Here is a 19587-nt window from a genome sequence, read left to right on the forward strand (position 1 = left end):
CTCTTGTAAATGTTTTTGCTGCACACCATAGATTTTGGATCCACTTTCAATTTCTCTCCAGGTATTTTTTATTTTCTCTTTGATTTCTTCAGTGACCCATTGGTTGTTTTCTAGCATATTGTTTAGACTCCATGTGTTTGTGTTTTTGCAGTTTTTTTCTTGTAGTTGATTTCTAGTCTCATACCATTGTGGTCAGAGTAGATCTTTGGAAACTTCCCTGGTGGTCCAATGATTAAGAATTCACCTTCCAATGCAGGGACACAGGTTTAATCCCTGGTTGGGGAACTTATATCCCACATGCTGCAGGGCAACTAAGCCCCCATGCCACAAGTACTGAGCCCGCATACTCTGGAGCCCGTAAGCCACAGCTAGAGAGAAACCCACATGCTGCAAATAGAGAAGTCTGTGTGCTGCAACAAAGAGACCACACACCACAACTAAAGATCCCATATGTCACAACAAAGATTCTGCATGCTGCAACTAAGACCTGATGCAGCCAAATAAATAAATAAATAAAATAGTAAAAAAGAATAGATGCTTGATATGTTTTCAATTTTTCTAAATTTATTGATTGTTTTGTGGATCAGTATGTGATCTATTTTTAGAGAATGTTCCATGTGCCCTTGAAAAGAATGTGTGTTCTGCTACTTTTGGATGAAATGTTCTATATATGTCTATTAAGTTCATCTGATCTAATGTGTTGTTTCTCTAATGCATTGTTGCCAGTGTTTTCCTGTTGATTTGTGTCTCAAAGATCATCCATTAATGTAAGTGGGGTGTTAAGGTCCCCTTCTATTATTGTATAAGTATCAGTCCTTTATTCAGTGCTTTGCTCTTCTCCACTTCACTTAGTCCTTCACCTGGAGTTTTATTTTGTTCCCTCATTTGGAATATATTTCTTTGTTGTCTCATTTTGCCCAAGACTCTGTGTTTATTTGTATATATTGGTTAGGTCAGTTATTTTTTCCAGTGTTAGAGAAAAGAACTTATGTAGCAGATTCCATTGGGTACCAGTAGCACATCCCCCTTTGGACACTAGAGATATATTATCTTGGTGTGCCCTCTGTGTGGGCTGAATGGGCCCATCTGTTGTAGTGGGACCAACTACTGTGAGTGTGCTGGTTGGCAGAGCTGTTTTCCAACCCAGCTGGCTGCCAGTCCTGCCTTGTGTGTATGCTGCCAGTCACTAGTGGGTACATCCTGGTCCTGGGATGGCTGACTACATGTGCTGGGGGTCCCAGCCCTGATACTGGCCCACTAGTGGACAGGGTTATGGCTTTGGGTGTCCTGGAGCTACTGCAGTACTGCTGGTGAGCAGTGCTAAATTCCAGCATGGCTGTGTGTGCCAGGAGGCCATGGGGCTGTTCCTAGTACATGGGTGGGTGGTATAGGGTCCAACATGGTTGATTATGTGGCCCAGGAAGTCACTGGGCTGATCCTATCCTACTGGTGGGCATTTCTGGTTCCTGGTATAGTTGACTGCATAGCCCAGGGAGTCCCAGAGCTGGTTCTGGACTACTGGTGCATGGGACCTGGCTCCAGTGTTAATGGGCTAGAGGGAAGATGTCAAAATTGTCCTTGCCAGAACCAGTGTCCTTGTGGTAGAGTGAGCTCTCAAAAATAGCTGTCTTTAGAGACTTGCCAGCAAGATGGCAGAGTAGAAGGTTGAGAGCTTATCCCTTCTTACAAAAGCATCAAAATCAAAACTAACTGCTGAAAAAACATCTAAAAAACTAAAACGCTGGAACCTACCAAAAAAGATACCTTAAGTCCAAAGACAAAAAAGAAGCCACAATGAGATAGTAGGAGCGGTGCAATTGCAATAAAAGCAAATCCCATACCCACCAGATGGGTGGCCAACAAACCAGAAAACAATTATACCACAGAAGTTCTCCCACAGAAGTGAAAGTCCTGAGCCCCACATCAGGCTTCCCAGCCTGGGGGTCTGGCAATGGGAGGAGGAGTCCCAGAGGATCTGGCTTTGAGAGCCAGTGGGGTTTGATTGCAGGAATTCTACAGGACTGGAAGAAACAGAAGCTCTATTCTTGGAGGGGTCACCCAAGGTCTATTGTGCAGGAAGACCCAGGGAAAAAAGCAGTGACATCATAAGAGACTGGGCCAGAGCTACTTGCTAGTATTAGAGGGTCTCCTGCAGAGGCAGGGGGTGGCTGTGGCTCACTGCAGGGAGAAAAACACTGGCAGCAGAAGCTCTGGTGAGTATTCATTGGTATTAGCCCTTCTGGAGGCCACCATTTTCCCCCAAGACCTAGCCCCACCCAACAGACTTTAGGCTCTGGTGCTGGGATGCATCAGGCCAAACAACCAACAGGGCAGGAAAACAGCCCAACTTATCAGCAGACAGTCTGCTTAAAGTCTTCCTGAGCACATCCCTGACACCAGAGGGACAAGACCCAGCTCCACCCACCAGCAGACAGGAAAAGACCTAAAATAACAAACTCAAAACAATTCAGGAAATGGTAATAGAAAGATACATATCGATAATTACCTTAAATGTAAATGGATTAGATGTTCCCAACAAAAGACATAGACTGGCTGAATGGATACAAAAACAAGACCCATATATATGCTGTCCACAAGAGACCCACTTCAGACCTAGGGACACATAAACACTGAAAGTGACGTCATGGAAAAAGTTATTCCATTCAAATGGAAAACAAAGAAAGCTGGAGTAACAATTTTCATATCAGAAAAAATAGACTTTAAAATAAAGACTATTAGAAGAAACAAAGAAGGACACTACAAAATGATCAAGGGATCAATCCAAGAAGAAGATATAACAATTGTAAATATTTGCACACCCAACATAGGTGAACTTCAATACCTAAGGAAAATACTAACAGCTATAAAAGGGGAAATCAACAGTAACACAATCATAGTAGGGGCTTCTAACACCCCACTTTCACCAATGAACAGATCATCAAAAATGAAAATAAATAGGGAAACAGAAGCTTTAAATGATACTTTAAACAAGATGGACTAATTGACATTTATAGGACATTCCATCCAGAAACAACAGAATACACTTTCTTCTCAAGGGCTCATGGAATATTCTCCATGATAGATCATACACTGGGTCATAAATCAAGCTTTGATTAATTTAAGAAAATTGAAATCGTATCAAGTATCTTTTCCAACCACAGTGCTATGAGACTAGAAATCAATTACAGGAAAAAAATCTATAAAAAATACAAACACATGGACGGTAAACAATACACTACTTAATAACCAAGATATCATTGCAAAAATCAAAGAGTAAATCAAAAAATACCTAGAAACAAATGACAATGAAAACACCAAAACCTATTGAATGCAGCAAAAGCTGTTCTAAGATGGAAGTTTATAGCAATACAATCCTACCTTAAGAAATAAGAAACATCTCAATTAAACAACATAAACTTACAACTAAAGCAAATAGAGAAATAAGAACAAAAAAACCAAAGTTAGCAGAAAGAAAGAAATCATAAAGATCAGATCAGACATAAATGAAAACGAAATGAAGGAAACAATAGCAAAGATCAATAAAACTGAAAGCTGGTTCATTGAGAAGATAAACAAAATTGATAAACCATTAGCCAGACTCATCAAGAAAAAAAGGGAGAAGACTCAAATCAATAGAATTAGAAATGAAAAAGGAGAAGTAACAACTGACAGTGCAGAAATACAAAGGATCATGAGGGATTACTACAAGCACCTATATGCCAATAAAATGGAAAACCTGGAAGAAATGGACAAGTTCTTAGAAAAGCGCAACCTTCCAAGACTGAACCAGGAAGAAATAGAAAATATAACCAGACAAATCACAAGCACTGAAATTGAGACTTTGATTAAAAATCTTCCAACAAACAAAAGCCCAGGACCAGAAGGCTTCACGGGAGAATTCTCTAAAATATTTAGAGAAGAGCTAACACCTATCCTTCTAAAAATCTTCTAAAATATAGCAGCAGGAGGAACACTCCCAAACTCATTCTCTGAGGTCACCATCACCATGATAACAAAAACAGACAAAGATGTCACAAAGAAAGAAAACTACAGGTCAATATCACTGATGAACATAGATGTAAAAATCCTGAAGAAAATGCTAGCAAACAGAATCCAACAGCACATTAAAATGATCATACAGCATGATCAAGTGAGATTTATCCCAGGAATGCAAGGATTCTTGAATACACGCAGGTGAATCAACGTGATAAACAATATTAGCAGATTGAAGGAGAAAACCATATGATCATCTCAATAGATAAAGAAAAATCTTTCAACAAAGTTCAATACACTTTTATGATAAAAAATCCTCCAGAAAGCAGGCATAGAGGGAACTTACCTCAACACAATAAAGGCCATATATGACAAACACACAGCTAACACCATTCTCAATGGTGGAAAGCTGAAACCATTTCCTCTAAGATGAGGAATAAGACAAGGTTGTCCACTCTCACCACTATTATTCAACATAGTATTGGAAGTTTTAGCCACAGCAGTCAGAGAAGAAAAAGAAATAAACGGAATCCAAATAGGAAAAAACGAAGTAAAGCTATCATTCTTTGCAGATGACATGATACTATATATAGACAATCCTAAAGATGCTACCAGAAAACTACTAGAGCTAATCAATGAATTTGGTGAAGTAGCAGGATACAAATTAATACACAGAAATCTCCTGCATTCTACACACTAATGAGTGAAAAATCTGAAAGAGAAATTAAGGAAGCAGTCCCATTTACAATTGCAACAAAAGGAATAAAATACCTAGGAATAAACCAACCTAAGGAGACAAAAGACCTGTATGCAGTAAACTATAAGACACTGATGAAAGAAATTAAAGATGATACAAATAGGTGGAGAAATATACCATGTTATTGGACTGGAAGAGTCAATGTTGTGAAAATGACTATACTACCCATAGCAATCTACAGATTCAGTGCAATCCCTATCAAACTACCAATGGCATTTTTCACAGAACTAGAACAAAAAATTTCACAATTTGTATGCAAATGCAAAAGACCCCAAATAGCAAAAGACAACTTGAGGAAAAAGCAGAGCTGGAGCAAACAGGCTCCCAGGCTTCAGATTATACTACAAAGCTACAGTAATCAGGAGAGTATGGTACTGGCACAAAACCAGAAATATAGATCAATGGAACAGGATAGAAAGCACAGAGATAAACCCATGTATATATGGTCACCTTATTTTTAATAAAGAAAGCAAGAGTATACAATGGAGAAAAGACTGTCTCTTCAGTAAGTGGTGCTGGGAAAACTGGACAGCTACCTGTAAAAGAATGAAATTAGAACACTCCTTAACACTATACACAAAAATAAACTCAAAATGGATTAAAGACCTAAATGTAAGGCCAGACACTATAAAACTCTTAGAGGAAAACATAGGCAGAACACTCTATGACATGAATCACAGCAAGATGCTTTTGGACCCACTTCCTAGAGAAATGGAAATAAATCAAAAATAAACAAGTGGGACCTTATGAAACTTAAAAGCTTTTACACAGCAAAGGAAACCATAAACAAGGCAAAAAGGCAACCCTCATAATTGGAGAAAATATTTGCAAATGAAGCAACAGACAAAGGATTAATCTCCAAATTTACAAGCAGCTCATACAGCTCAATATCAAAAAAACACAAAAAAACTACCCAGTCCAAAAATGGGCAGAAGACCTAAATAGACATTTCTCCAAAGAAGATGTATGGATTGCCAACAAACATGAAAGGATGCTCAACATCACTAATCGTTAGAGAAATGCAAATCAAACTTCAATGAGGTATCACCTCACACCAGTCAGAATGGCCATCAGCAAAAAATCTACAAACAATAAATGCTGGAGAGGGTGTGAAGTAAATGGAACCCTCTTACGCTGTTGGTGGGAATGGAAATTGATACAGCCAGTATGGAGAACAGTATGGACGTTCCCTAAGAAACTAAAATTATAACTACCGTATGACCCAGCAATCTCACTACTGGGCATATACCCTGAGAAAACCATAATTCCAAATGAGTCGTGTAACACAATGTCCATTGCAGCTCTATTTACATTAGCTTGGACATGGAAGCAACCTAAGTGTCCATCAAAAGATGAATGGAATAAGAAGATGTGACACATATATACAATGGAATATTACTCAGCAATAAAATAAAATGAAACTGAGTTATTTGTAGTGAGGTGGAAGGACCTAGAGACTGTCATACAGAGTGAAGTAAGTCATAAAGAGTAAAATAAGTACCGTATGGTAACACATATATATGGAATCTAAAAAAAGAGAAGAAAATGGTTCTGAAGAACCTAGGGGCAGGACAGGAATAAAGACACAGATGTAGAGAATGGATTTGAGGACATGGGGAGGGGGAAGGGTAAGCTGGGACGAAGTGAGAGAGTGGCATTGACTTCTTTATACTACCAAATGTAAAATAGATAGCTAGTGGGATGCAGTCGCAAAGCACAGGGAGTTCAGCTTGGTGCTTTGTGACCACCTAGAGGGGTGGGATAAGGAGGGTGTGAGGAAGACACAAGGTGGAGGAGATATGGGGATATATGTATATATATATAGCTGATTCACTTTGTTATAAAGCAGAGTGTAACCACCTTTGTAAAGCAATTATACTCCAATAACGTTGTTAAAAAAATTAAAAGATCAAAAGCTGGTTTTTGCAAAGATAAATAGAATTGATAAACCTTTATCCAAACTCATCAAGAAATAAAGGGAGAGGGCTCAAATCAATAAAATTAGAAATGAATAAGGAGAAGTTGCAACGGCCACCACAGAAATACAAAGGATCATAAGAGACTATTACAAACAACTATGTGCCAATAAAATGCACAGCCTGGAAGAAATGGACAAATTCTTAGAAAGGTACAATCTCCCAAGTCTGAACCCAGAAGCAATAGAAAATATGAACAGACAAATCCCAAGTACTGAAATTGAAACTGTGATTTAAAAACTCCCAATAAACAAAATTCCAGGACCCAGTGGCTTCACAGGAGAATTCTATCAAACGTTTAGAGACAAGTTAACACTTATCACTCTCAAGCTCCTCCAAAAACTTGCAGAGGAAGGAATAATTGCAAACTCATTCTATGAGGCCGCCATCACACTGATACCAAAACCAGACAAAGATACCACAGAAAAAGAAAATTATAGGCCAATATCACTGATGAACATAGATGTAAAAAATCCTCAGGAAAATACTAGCAATCCAAATCCAACAATACATTATGATGTACTCCATGATCAAGTGAGATTTATCCCAGGGATGCAAGGATTTTTCAATATCCACAAATCAATCAGTGTGATACACCACATAACAAATTGAGGAATAAAACCCATATGATCATCTAAATAGATACAGAAAACCTTTTGACAAATTCAACACCCATTTATGATTAAAAAAAAAAAACCTCCAGAAAGTAGGCATAGAGGGAACTTACCTCAACTTAATAAAGGCCATATATGACAAACCTACCACTAACATCATGCTCACTGGTGAAAAGCTGAAAGCATTTCCTCTAAGATCGGGAACAAGACAAGGATGTCCAATCTCACCACTTTTATTCAACATAGTTTTGGAAGTCCTTTCCATGGCATTAAAGCAGAAAAAGAATAAGATAAATGCAAACTGGAAAGGAAGAAGTAAAACTCTCACAGTTTGCAGATGACACGATACTATACGTAGATAATCCTAAAGATGCCACCAGTAAAATACTAGAGCTCATCAATGAATTTGGTAACGTTTCAGGATACAAAATTAATACACAGAAATCTCTTGCACTTCTCTACAGTAACAACAACAAAAGATCAGAAAGAGAAATTAAAGAAACAATCCCATTTACCATCACATCAAAAAGAATAAAATACCTAGGAATATAACTACCTAAGGATACAAAGGACCTGTACTCCAAAAACTGTAAGATGCTGATGAAAGTAATTGAAGGTGGCACAAACAAATGGAAAGATATACCATGTTCTGGATTGAAAGAATCAATAATGTCAAAAAGACTACTACCCAAGGCAATCTACAGAGTCAATGCCATCCCTATCAAATTACCAATGGCATTTTTCACAGAACTAGAACAAAGTATGTTAAAATTTGTATGGAGGCACAAAAGACACCGAATATCCAAAGCAATCTTGAGGGAAAAAACGGAGCTAGAGGAATCAGGCTCCTTGACTTTAGACTATACTATGAAACTACAGTCATCAAAACAGTATAGTACTGGCACAAAACCAGAAATATAAATCAATGGGATAGGATAGAAAGCCCAGAAGTAAACCCATGCACCTATGGTCAATTAATCCCTGACAATGGAAGCAAGACTATACAATGGAAGAAAGTCTCTTCAATAAATGATGCTGGGAAAACTGGACATCCACATGTAAAAAAATGAACTTAGAACATTCTTTAACACCATATACAAAAACAAACTCAAAATGGATTAAAGCCTAAATGTAAGACTGGTTACTATAAAACTCTTAGAGGAAAATTAGGCAGAACATACTTTGACATAAATCACAGCAATATCTTTTTTGATATGTCTCCTAGACAGATCAAAAATAAACAAATGGACCTAATTAAACTCAAAACCTTTTGCACAGCAAAGAAAACCATGGACAAAGCAAAAAGACAACCCACAGAATGGGAGAAAGTATTTGCAAACAATGCAATGACAAGGGATCAGTCTCCAAAATTTACAAACAGCTCATGTAACTCAATATGAAAAAAACAAACAACCCAATCAAAAAATGGGCTGAAGACCTAAACAGACATTTCTCCAAAGAAGACGTACAGATATCCAAGAGGCACATGAAAAGATGTTCAATATCACTAAGTATTAGAGAAATACAAATCAAAACTACAATGAGATATCACCTCACACTTGTCAGTATGGCCATCATCAAAAAATCTACAAACAGTAAATACTGGAGAAAAGGGAACCCTCCTACACTGTTGGTGGGAATGTAAATTGGTACAGCCACTGTGGAGAACAGTATGGAGGTTCCTTAAGGGACTAAAAATAGAGCTACCATATGATCCAGTAATCCCACTCTTCGGCATATATCCAGAGAAAAACATGGTTCAAAAAGATACATGCACCCCAATGTTCATTGTAGCACTGTTTACAATAGCCAGGACATGGAAACAACCTAAATGTCCATCAACAAATGAATACATAAAGAAGATGTAGTATATATGAAATGGAATATTATTTAGTCATTACAAAGAATGAAATAATGTGATTTGCAGCAACATGGATGGACCTGGAGATTATCATAGTAAGTGAAGTCAGACAGGGAAAGACAAATACCATATGATATCGCTTATATGCAGAATCTTTAAAAAATGATACAAATGAACTTATTTACAAAACAGAAACAGAGAAGGAACTTATGGTTACCAGAGGTGAAGGGTGGGTGGGAGGGATAGATTGGGAGTTTGGGATTAACATGTACATACTACTCTTGTATTTAAAATGGATAACCAACAAGTACCTACTGTATAGCACAGGGAACTCTGCTTAATGCTCTGTAATAATGTAAATGGGAAAAGAATTTTAAAAAAGAATAGACACATGCATATGTATAACTGAATCACTTTGCTATACACCTGAAACTAACAAAACATTGTTAATCAACTATGCTCCAATAGAGTAAAATAAAAATTTTAAAAAAAACCCACAGAGATTGATATCTGGATGTGAATGATCCAGAGCCTATTAAATGTTAACCTACCCATACCAGCTACCCCAGCTCCTTTGAAAGCTTCCATTATAGAAAGTGGGATTGCTTAAAAGCCTTCATTACAAACAGATTGGTAGATTAAAATACCAGCATCCCTACTGACATCAGGTGGTGTGTGGTTTTAACTTGTTTGCCGTTCCTTTTGTTTGTTTTTAATATGGAGTAAATATCTTTGCCCATTTTTAAAAAAATGGCTGCCTTGATTGTCTATGTCTCCAGTGGGAGTCCCAGTTCCCTCTTGCCTCTCTGAGGGGCTCTCTAAGATCAACAAGTGGGTCTGACCTGGTCTCCTTTCAAATTACTGCTTCTGCAGTGGGTCTCAGAGAGTGTGAAATTTTGCATGTACCCTTCAAGCCCAGAGTCTGTTTCCCAAAGGCCTCCAGCTCTCCCATATGCAAACTTGGTTAGCCTTCAAACCCCGATGTTTGGGGACTCACCTTCCAAGTAAAGGACCTCTGGGATTGGGAGCCCTCTGTGGGGCTTGGACCCCTCACTCCTTGGGAAGAACCTCTTCAATTGTGATTATCCTCCTATTTGTTGGTCAGCTCGCCAGGATTGTGGATCTTGACTATACCATGTCTTTGCCCCCCATCCCACCTGTCTCCTTGTGGTTCCTTCTTTATATATTTAGATGTGGAAAATCTTTTTGGTTCATCTTCATGTCATTCTCACTAATTTTGGTGTGTCCATGGGAGGAGTTGAGCTCAGGGTCTTCCTACTCTGTCATCTTGGCTGTTCCTCAAAACACTCAGGATATTATATTTGGTTTAGACCTTTACTGCATTTTACCCATAGTCCATTTCAGTCTTTAGTCATGTATACTTTTATGGTAACCCTGGCTGGAGACTCTACATCTGAATCATATTTGAACCACATGGGTCCACCTGAATAGGACAACTTGGACAACAGTCAGCCACATCCCCTCCTTCAATTCACTCTAAATTGTCACAGGCTCTTGGTTTCATCTGTCTTTGTACCCATTTCTTATGGTCTTGTTTACTGAAATCTTGTTGTTATTTGGTACTTTTTGAAATGAGTCCACCAACAGTGTTATGAATCTACTTGGGCTTGGAGGCAAAAAATTCATGCTATTTAGAGTTGTACATAACAGCAGCGAGAACGTGAGAGGCTCTGCCATTACCACAATGGCTTAGTAGATGACTCTGTGTCATCTCTATTGCCTGCTCAAAGACCTCTTTGGTTATAAGTTGTGAGATTTGTCTTAGTTGAGTAGATAAAGTTGCTGGTCAAATGATCTGGCTAAATAAGTTCCCTGAATTTTGATGATTAAGGAAATGTCCTGGAAGAAAACCCCAACTGATGAAATGTTAGTGACCTCAGGTAGAAGGACTATGTGCTCCTTATAATGGAAGGGAGGGGAGTAGGAGAAAGGATGAAGTGACCTCTTGTTCAGAGGAAGAGCCAAAGGGTGATGCCATGTAGAAAGACTGAGTTTTGTTTTGTACAGTTCCCAACATGCTGGTCAATGCAGAATTTATTTGACAAATAATTATTGAGAATTTAAGGGCTTAATGTCAAGATCTAGGAAATTCTGAAGACCTGGGTCCAGTGAGATCACTCCTGCAGGATGATCCTGGATGTCTGTACAACAGAAAACGCTGAGCAATAATTATTCTCACATATGTTCAGACTGGGAGAAACAAAGGTATAATATGCATGTACTTCTCCTGCTGCATGTATTTTTATTCAACAACCATTTACAGAGCCCCTGCCATGTGCCAAGAAATTTGTATATTCATTTATTAAATTAAGCTTTCATTGAGTATTTACTATATCCTAGGCACTGAGGAAGCCAAGGATACCAGCATGAATAAGTCACAGCAACTACCATCCTCAAAGAATCTGTGGAGGATAAAGAGAGAAGAGATAGCCATGCTCTTAGCTGTCACCCCTCCTGGTCATTTGAACCCAGGGAGATGCAGTCCCTCAAAGGAAACTTGTACCATCACAGGAAGAAGTGAGTGTGGATAAGGGAGAGCAAGGACTGGAATTGGAAGGGAAATGTAGAAGAAGGATGTGGTGAGACAGATATCCTAGCAGAGGAAAGACATTCTGTTTGCCAAATGACTTAGGGCTGGTATAGGTGAAAGTTATGAGAATACTGCAGCTTGTCAGAAGATTGGAATTCTTTCTCACAATAGGATTGTTTCATTCTGTGTTTTTAAAAATGTGCAGGCTTATATTTTGCCAGACTTAAAGCACTATATGGAGAGTTCATTTTATAAAGCAAAATTATGCAAGAGGAAGACAGCACCTCAAGTTTTCATCAGAGAGGCCACATACAATTCAAATCAGAGCTCATGGCCCACCACGGGACTGAAACAACCTGAAGTGGAGAACATAATCTACATCCCACACAGCCTCCAGACAGTCTCTCTGGTAGCCTGATGATTAATGCATAAACTAGAAAGACATTTCATTGACTGCCTTCTAGTCCCATGAGCGCAATGTAGTCAATAAATATTTATTGAATGTAATTTCCTGGGGCTTGCAGCACTTACTCTGTGATAACTTACAAGCGAATAAGCAAGAATTGTTCAGGGTGGTTACAAATAAATATATAAATGTATGTTAATGGAATCCAAAATACAAATGGACAGTAAGAAAGGAAATATGTATCCTTCTGCAGACAAGTCATCCAAGTGGTACTAGATTTAGGGTAAATAAGAAAGAAGTGCATTACACAAGCCCCAGAAGTGAGAATTGCAAGAGAGAGAAAGAAGAAAGAAAAAAAGGGAGGAAGGAGATTTATAAATGGCTCTATTTCATACAAATGAAAATATATACATTTTTAAAGTCAATCTTTTTTAGTCTCTCTGGCTTTATGTGTACAATACTTTTATCTGTCACTGAAATAGCGCCTACACTCAGGAAATGGCAGAGTTAACTGAAATGGGCTTCCAAATTACAATTTTTGCAATAAAAATAAAATATGGCTTTCTGCCACCCATTTGGAGCTACAGCACTGATATGCTTATGCGATCCCCCTTAAGCCCCAGTCACATTAGATTCTGAGCCATGTATCACCAATTCGGCCATGAGGATGACTGTTAGGTTAAATTTATTAAAGTCTGAACATTTATTCTGAGTTAAAAGTAAATTAAAAATTTGCATTTGAAATAATATCCAAAAGAGACAGTGTAATCACCACATTCTCCCTTGTGCATCCTCTCTAAGCTCCTGTGAAGTCTGAGAATGCACAGACACAGTGAAAGCAGGAGCCTGGGAGGTGCTGAAGCTGAGACAGGCATCTTCACGGCTGCATGTCCAGCTTTGTAGGGGAAAGATCTTGTCTCTGGGAAATGCTTCAGTGAGCAATTCTACAATTTTAATACAAACACTCAAAAGAGACTCTAGTCATGACCAACCAGGTCCAGCCCTTCAGCAAATTGGAAAGAAGACAATAGTGATTGCACAAATCCACACCCACTGGCTCTGATTCTAGGATTGCCACAACAACCCCATGACTAAAGAGGAAACAAAGGTTTCATTGCTGTCAGGCAGCAGGAAAGAGGCAGAACCAAGAGGGAAATCAAGACTTCTCAGGATTCTTTTCAGGATACCACCCCAAGTATAGAAGGTCATCAGGTCTGCAGTATACTGGACCTCCGTTGGAAGTAGCCAGACAATGCTTGATTCACTGCAGGTTGAGAGTTGTCTTTGCCTTCTTTCTTTCTTTCTTTCTTTCTTTTTTTTGCGGTACGCGGGCCTCTCACTGTTGTGGCCTCTCCCGCCGCGGAGCACAGGCTCCGGACGCGCAGGCTCAGCGGCCATGGCTCACGGGCCCAGCTGCTCCGCGGCATGTGGGATCTTCCCGGACCAGGGCACGAACCCGTGTCCCCTGCATCGACAGGCGGACTCTCAACCACTGCGCCACCAGGGAAGCCCTGCCCTTTCTTTCTTATATATAAATTTATTTATTTATTTTTGGCTGCGTTGGGTCTTCCTTGTTGCGTGCGGGCATTCTCTAGTTGCGGCAGGCAGAGGCTACTCTTCGTTGGGGTGCGTGGGCTTATTACAGTGGCTTCTCTTGTTGCGGAGCACGGGCTCTAGGCACGCGGGCTTCAGTAGTTGTGGCGTGTGGGCTCAGTATTTGTGGTTCACGGGCTCTACAGCACAAGCTCAGTAGTTGTGATGCACAGATTTAGTTGCCCCGTGGCATGTGGCATCTTCCCGAACCAAGGCTCAAACCCGTGTCCCCTGCATTGGCAGGCAGATTCTTAACCACTGTGCCACCAGGGAAATCCCTGTCTTTGCCCTTTCAATGCTCTGTAGATGGTAGTTGAGTAACAGACTTTATAGCCACCAAATCAACCAGGGAAATTTGCCCAGAGATTTATAGATTACTACTCACCTCCACCACAATATCTTTTGCAAGTCTATTCCTAATTCCGCTCTCTCCTGACTTCAAGACTACCTACACTTAGTGTCCTTTTGTTAAAGCATAATTATATTTCCCAAATAGGTGATAACATTTTCAGAGTCATGCTGACACTTTTGTGTGTTTGACAAAGGAGGGGCACAGTGACTTGCTGATATGTCATGACTAAAATATTCAAATAAGAGTAGAGACATGGGTATGAAATGTACAGTGTGGGAAGTCCATAATTATGTAATATCTTTTTATGGTGACAGATCACAACCAGACTTCTTATGGTGATCATTTTGAACTGCATAGAAATATCCAATCACTATGCTGTATACCAGGAACTAACATAGTGTTATACTTCAAAAACAAACAAACTCATAGAAAAAGAAGATCAGATTTGTGGTTTTCAGAGGTGGGGGTTGGGGGAGTGGGAATTGGGTAAAAGTAGCCAAAAGGTACAAATTTTCATTATAAGATAAAAAAGTACTAAGGATGTAATGTACAACATGATAAATATAATTGACACTGCTGTATGTTATATATGAAAGTTGTTAAGAGAATAAATCCTAAGAGCTCTCATCACAAGGAAAAAAATTACTATCAACCCTTAGAATGTACATATATATATATATATATATATAAAAACCACTTTGGTGTACAGTAGAAACTAACACTATATTATAAATCAACAATACTTGAATAAAATAAATTTTAAAAAAGACTACCTAACCACTTTCCAAAAGAGGGAGAAGGAAAAGATCCTGGGGATTTCCTTCCGGGGAGCTATCATCAGTTCTGATTACATGTGTAAAAGCTGACCTGAGGCATCCTAATATTCTTTCATATACTGAACACTGTCTGTGCCATCGCTCTTACAGACCAGAGAAGGAAAGCCTAAGTCCCTAGCAAGAAAATCTAGGAAAAGTTATTCTAAAAGGTATTCTATAAAAGGACAATCAGGGAAGCCTTCATGAAAACTGAGCCATCATGCTTCTCAGACAGGGAAGATCTAACTAATCATAACATGGAGAAGGGAGGAAGTCTCTGAATGCTTCTTGCCCTTCAAGCCAGATGCTCAGCAGGCTCACCCCAAATCCAGCCAAGCACACCCCTTTAAGCCTCTTCAATAATCCACCTGCCATTCCGAATCTGCAGCCTCCCTAAGGCTCTGAGGTATTTATCAGATTACCACTTGAGGTCACATATCCTACTGTCATGTTTTGTGGCTGTTTATTTATATGCGTTTTCTCCTTGGAGAAATTAGAAGCTCGGAGTTCACAAGGAAACACAGTGCTCTGCGTGCGGCAGGTGCACAGTGTGAATTTGTAGTGCACATACTGAATGAAATTGCTTTCCTTGTAAGCCTGGCCCCAGTTCCAGCCTAGAGATCCTAGAGTCCAAAGACTGTAGAAAAGAATTATGTGGAATTATTTGGAGCCAGCTGACAGCTGTTCTATTTGTCTGCTCATTTCTGAAGTCTCCATTGACTATTCAGTCCCATGGAAGCCAGAAACACCTGCCTGTCAGAGAATCAAATGCATGATTCGGAGACTTTGTCAGATACTTAAACCCAAAAGGTGGTATAAGACATAATTCCTACTGTGAAAAAAAAAATGCATATTTTAAGGGATGGATCCATGAACTCTGCAAAAAATAATTGTTTTCAGTGTAGACAATATTTATTGGCAGGTGTTAAGAGTGCAAAATAGTAACAAAGGGATGGGAAAAGAGGTTGGCATGGCTCCCCTTCCCCAAGTGAGGACCCTGTAACCAGGCCAGTGAGGTAGGAGTACTTGACTTCAGCCACTTTGAGTCCAGCATCCACTGGAGAACAAGATTCCAGGCAGGAGGGGTCCTCACAACATGGGGGAAGGGAGCAGTACCCTAGAAGGGGCGTGAGCTGTGTTCCATCCCAAGCTGCTTCGTTCCTGTCCACCACACACCTCAAAAGCTCGGGGCAGGGGTGTTAGGGGACTGGGCTAAACCTATTCCTTTAAAAGGTAGGTGATTTTTTCAATGCAGGAGGCAGAATTGATGTGACTATAACTGATATGAAATGCTGATTGGAACATTTGTTAATTCTAAAATCTCAAAGTCTATACACAAATTCAGATGTGGATACTCATTCAGATGACACCACTCAGTGCTTGATCCCAAGTAAGAGATGGAGAAATGGCTCCAGACCTAAAGTCATCATTCACTTTGCTTCCCTCTTCCTGCAGAGAGGTTTAATCTACCCTGGGCTTTGATATGCTCAAGTGTGTCTGTCTCAGGAGGTGGAGAGTCTCTTTCTCTTCATGAAGCATACTTTGTTAGCCATACACTGACTTCTAGATGTTCAAAGAATTGGTGAAGATTTCTCCAGGAGCTATTGGTTTTTTGTTAGCTTTAGGCCACTGCTTTCTCTTTTGTACACATTCACTTCCCTTCAAATTGTATGGACCTGTACAGGATTGCTAGCCTTTAAAATTGCCACACCAGGACTTTAAAAACTACTATTTCTATCACCATTATTCCTTAATCCAAAAAAGGTAAAAATAGGCTTTACATTGGCTAAATTCACAAAGTTGTTCTTATTTTTCTTATTTCACTGTAAACCACTGACATATACTTAGGCATCATGTCCCTAGCATAAGGACAAGGATGAAAATTTCTCTCCTGAAATGTTGCTAGATGGGTTCTAAAATATTAAAAATATATGGCTGAGTTTAGCATTTATGTCATAAAAGTCATAAAACTTAAGGATAGAATATGAAAAAGAAAATAATTGTAAAAATCACCAGGACTCAAAGGGCTTCTGGAGAATTTTTCACTGGGCAGGAACAATACATAATCACTAATGCAGATTTTGGTGACCAAATTGGAATTTTTGTCCTTTCTTCTCTGTTCCAGGTACATGGCCATCATCCACCCCCTCCAGCCCCGACTGTCGGCCACAGCCACCAAGGTGGTCATCTGCGTCATCTGGGTCCTGGCTCTCCTCCTGGCCTTCCCCCAGGGCTACTACTCAACCACGGAGACCATGCCCAACCGAGTGGTGTGCATGATCGATTGGCCGGAGCATCCCAACAAGATTTATGAGAAAGTGTGAGTAGAGATGAATTTCAGTGCCTTCTTTGCCCTTTCTTGTTCCTTCTTTCTTTTGTTCTTCTGGTGGTTAGGATTTAATTTGTATGTTAGGTTTTAATTTGTAAACATTTCTCACAACCACTCTGTGTCAGGTTGATGTGTCCATAATTTTCAGGAGACTGTTATGTCCCAAATACTATTCTGGACTTTGAATGAAAAGTTTTAAAATATAAGACCTGGATCCTGATATAGCATACCATTTGGGCACACTACCGTGTCCCTCTTACCAGTGACTTTGCCCTGCCAGTGTCTGCATTTCTTTGCCTGGGAACTTTTTCCTACCCTATAGAGTGCCATTTTGCCCTCTTGCACAGCATGCCAGAGGGTAAGGGAATTATCCTTCCCTCCACACTCCCAGCAGCTCTCAAAAACAACTGATGGGGGAACTTCTCTGGTGGTGCAGTGGTTAAGAATCCGCCTGCCAATGCAGGGGACAGGGGTTCAAGCCCTGGTCTGGGAAGGTCCCACATACCATGGAGCAACCTAAGCCAGTGCACCACAACTACTGAGCTCGTGCTCTAAAGCCTGCGAGCCACAGCTATTGAAACCCACACGCCTAGAGCCTGTGCTCCGCAAGTGATGCCACCGCAATGAGAAGCCCGCACACTGCAATGAAGAGTAGCCCCCGCTCACCGCAACTAGAGAGAGCCTGCACACAGCAACAATGACCCAACTCAACCAAAAAAAAAACACACACAAACTGATGGGAGTTGGCATATGAACACCCCAGCTCCCTCCCCCTTCAGGTGGGAGGTCTCTGAGGTGTGTGTTTTACTGTGTTCAGGGTTTCCTCTTGGGATTAAGCTCCAGTCACCCTGGTAGCAGCTGGCTCAATGACACACGCTTTGTTAGCCCCACTCCCTACTAGTGTTTCTTTCTCCTTCCAAATAAGTCATTTGCACCTGAATCTTTATCTCAGGATGTGTCTCTGGGGAAAACTAAACCAAAACACCTACCTTCTAGGATTTTGCAGCTGGAAAAATACGTATACATGTGAAATGCATGGGAAGGCAAGGCGAGAATATTGAGACCTTATGAGTAACAGGTCCCCCACAGGACAAGCCTGTTTCTCTTCCAGCGGCCTGACCGATCACATTTAGGGCTTTTTAAAGCTATCTTGGCACATTTTCCAAAATTTCTTATCTTAGAGGCAACATTAAAATGGCTTATTCTTTGTTTTGTTCTATTCAAGTGAGCAGCAATTTGACATTTATATTATCATCAGTTTTCTGGATTCAAAGCACATTGATAATATGGCTCCTTTTGAAAGTCCTCTATAATTTTCCAATCTTGGGTTTATTAAGTGAATTGTAAAAGAAAGACCACTTGTATTAGAATCAGAAGATCTGGGTGTTAATTACAAGATTGCCAGTTTCTAGCTATGTGACCCTGGGCAAGAGCACAGTCTCTCCTCGTTGTTAAATGGAATATGATAAAGCACTGCCTCACATAAAAAACTGTTTTGAAGAGCAAACAAGATAATGTATTCTCGCCTTGTAAGCTATTAAATGCCATACGAAAGATAAGATACTGTTATTGAACTAAATTCATTAGATAGTATAATATAATCATTATAGACCTTTGAACTTATTAAATGGTAAAATGAGACACTGTACCTGTTGGCCCTCTAGATTTGAGAGTCCAAAATCCTGTTGCACACAGAGTTACACTACTGCATCTGTTCCATGGAGCATGGAAATGTAGCCTGTCAGAAAGCAATACATAAAGTTCAGACTTTGCCTTCCAGACACAGACAGCGGGATTTAATTGATCAGGCAGTGGGAGGATTAATGCTTAGCCTAGGAGATGTTGAACATTTTTCTTTCAAGTGAAACTACAAGCCTGAGCAGAGTCACAGTGGGAGAAAGAACATAGCTTTACAAGCTGTACGGGACCCATGAACATGTTCAAGCCAGAAGCTTCCCTCAAAAGGGGGAAAAAAAAAACCTCTGAATTAAAGTTCATTATATAAACTGCTTCAGAAACTGCCGTCAACTTCATGGACCTTAGCTCAGTTCTTAGTTCTTGTGAGCTTTTCAAAGTCTGATCACCTTTCTGAAACTTTTTGCTTCAAATAAGCACAGTTCTTTTATCTTCCAACAAATTCAAATTTTAACTTGGAAATAAAGGTTTATTTTCTCACAGATCTCTGGGATCTCATGCAAGAAACAGTAGTGTTTTACTTTTAAACATTTTTCTGTTTTATGCTTACTAATGATTAGAAAGTCCCTTTGAGACTCAATGTTTTGGACTGTCCTTTCAAGTTACCTTTAAAGAATTTTGGGTAACTGCTACTGGATGCATGGT

At 39.7% G+C, this 19587-nt stretch overlaps 1 protein-coding gene across 1 annotated transcript in view; it reads left to right on the forward strand.

Annotated features, from left to right (window-relative positions):
• Window positions 1–19587, forward strand: part of TACR1 (tachykinin receptor 1) — a 93413-nt gene that overhangs the window by 4825 nt on the left and 69001 nt on the right. Inside the window, exon 2 of the mRNA XM_060027736.1 lies at window positions 17044–17238. Within this exon, the coding sequence (XP_059883719.1) occupies window positions 17044–17238 (195 nt within the window). The remainder of the gene's footprint in view (window positions 1–17043; window positions 17239–19587) is intronic.

The sequence above is a fragment of the Delphinus delphis genome, chromosome 12 (assembly GCF_949987515.2).
Source record: "Delphinus delphis chromosome 12, mDelDel1.2, whole genome shotgun sequence".
Taxonomy (NCBI): Eukaryota; Metazoa; Chordata; class Mammalia; order Artiodactyla; family Delphinidae; genus Delphinus; species Delphinus delphis.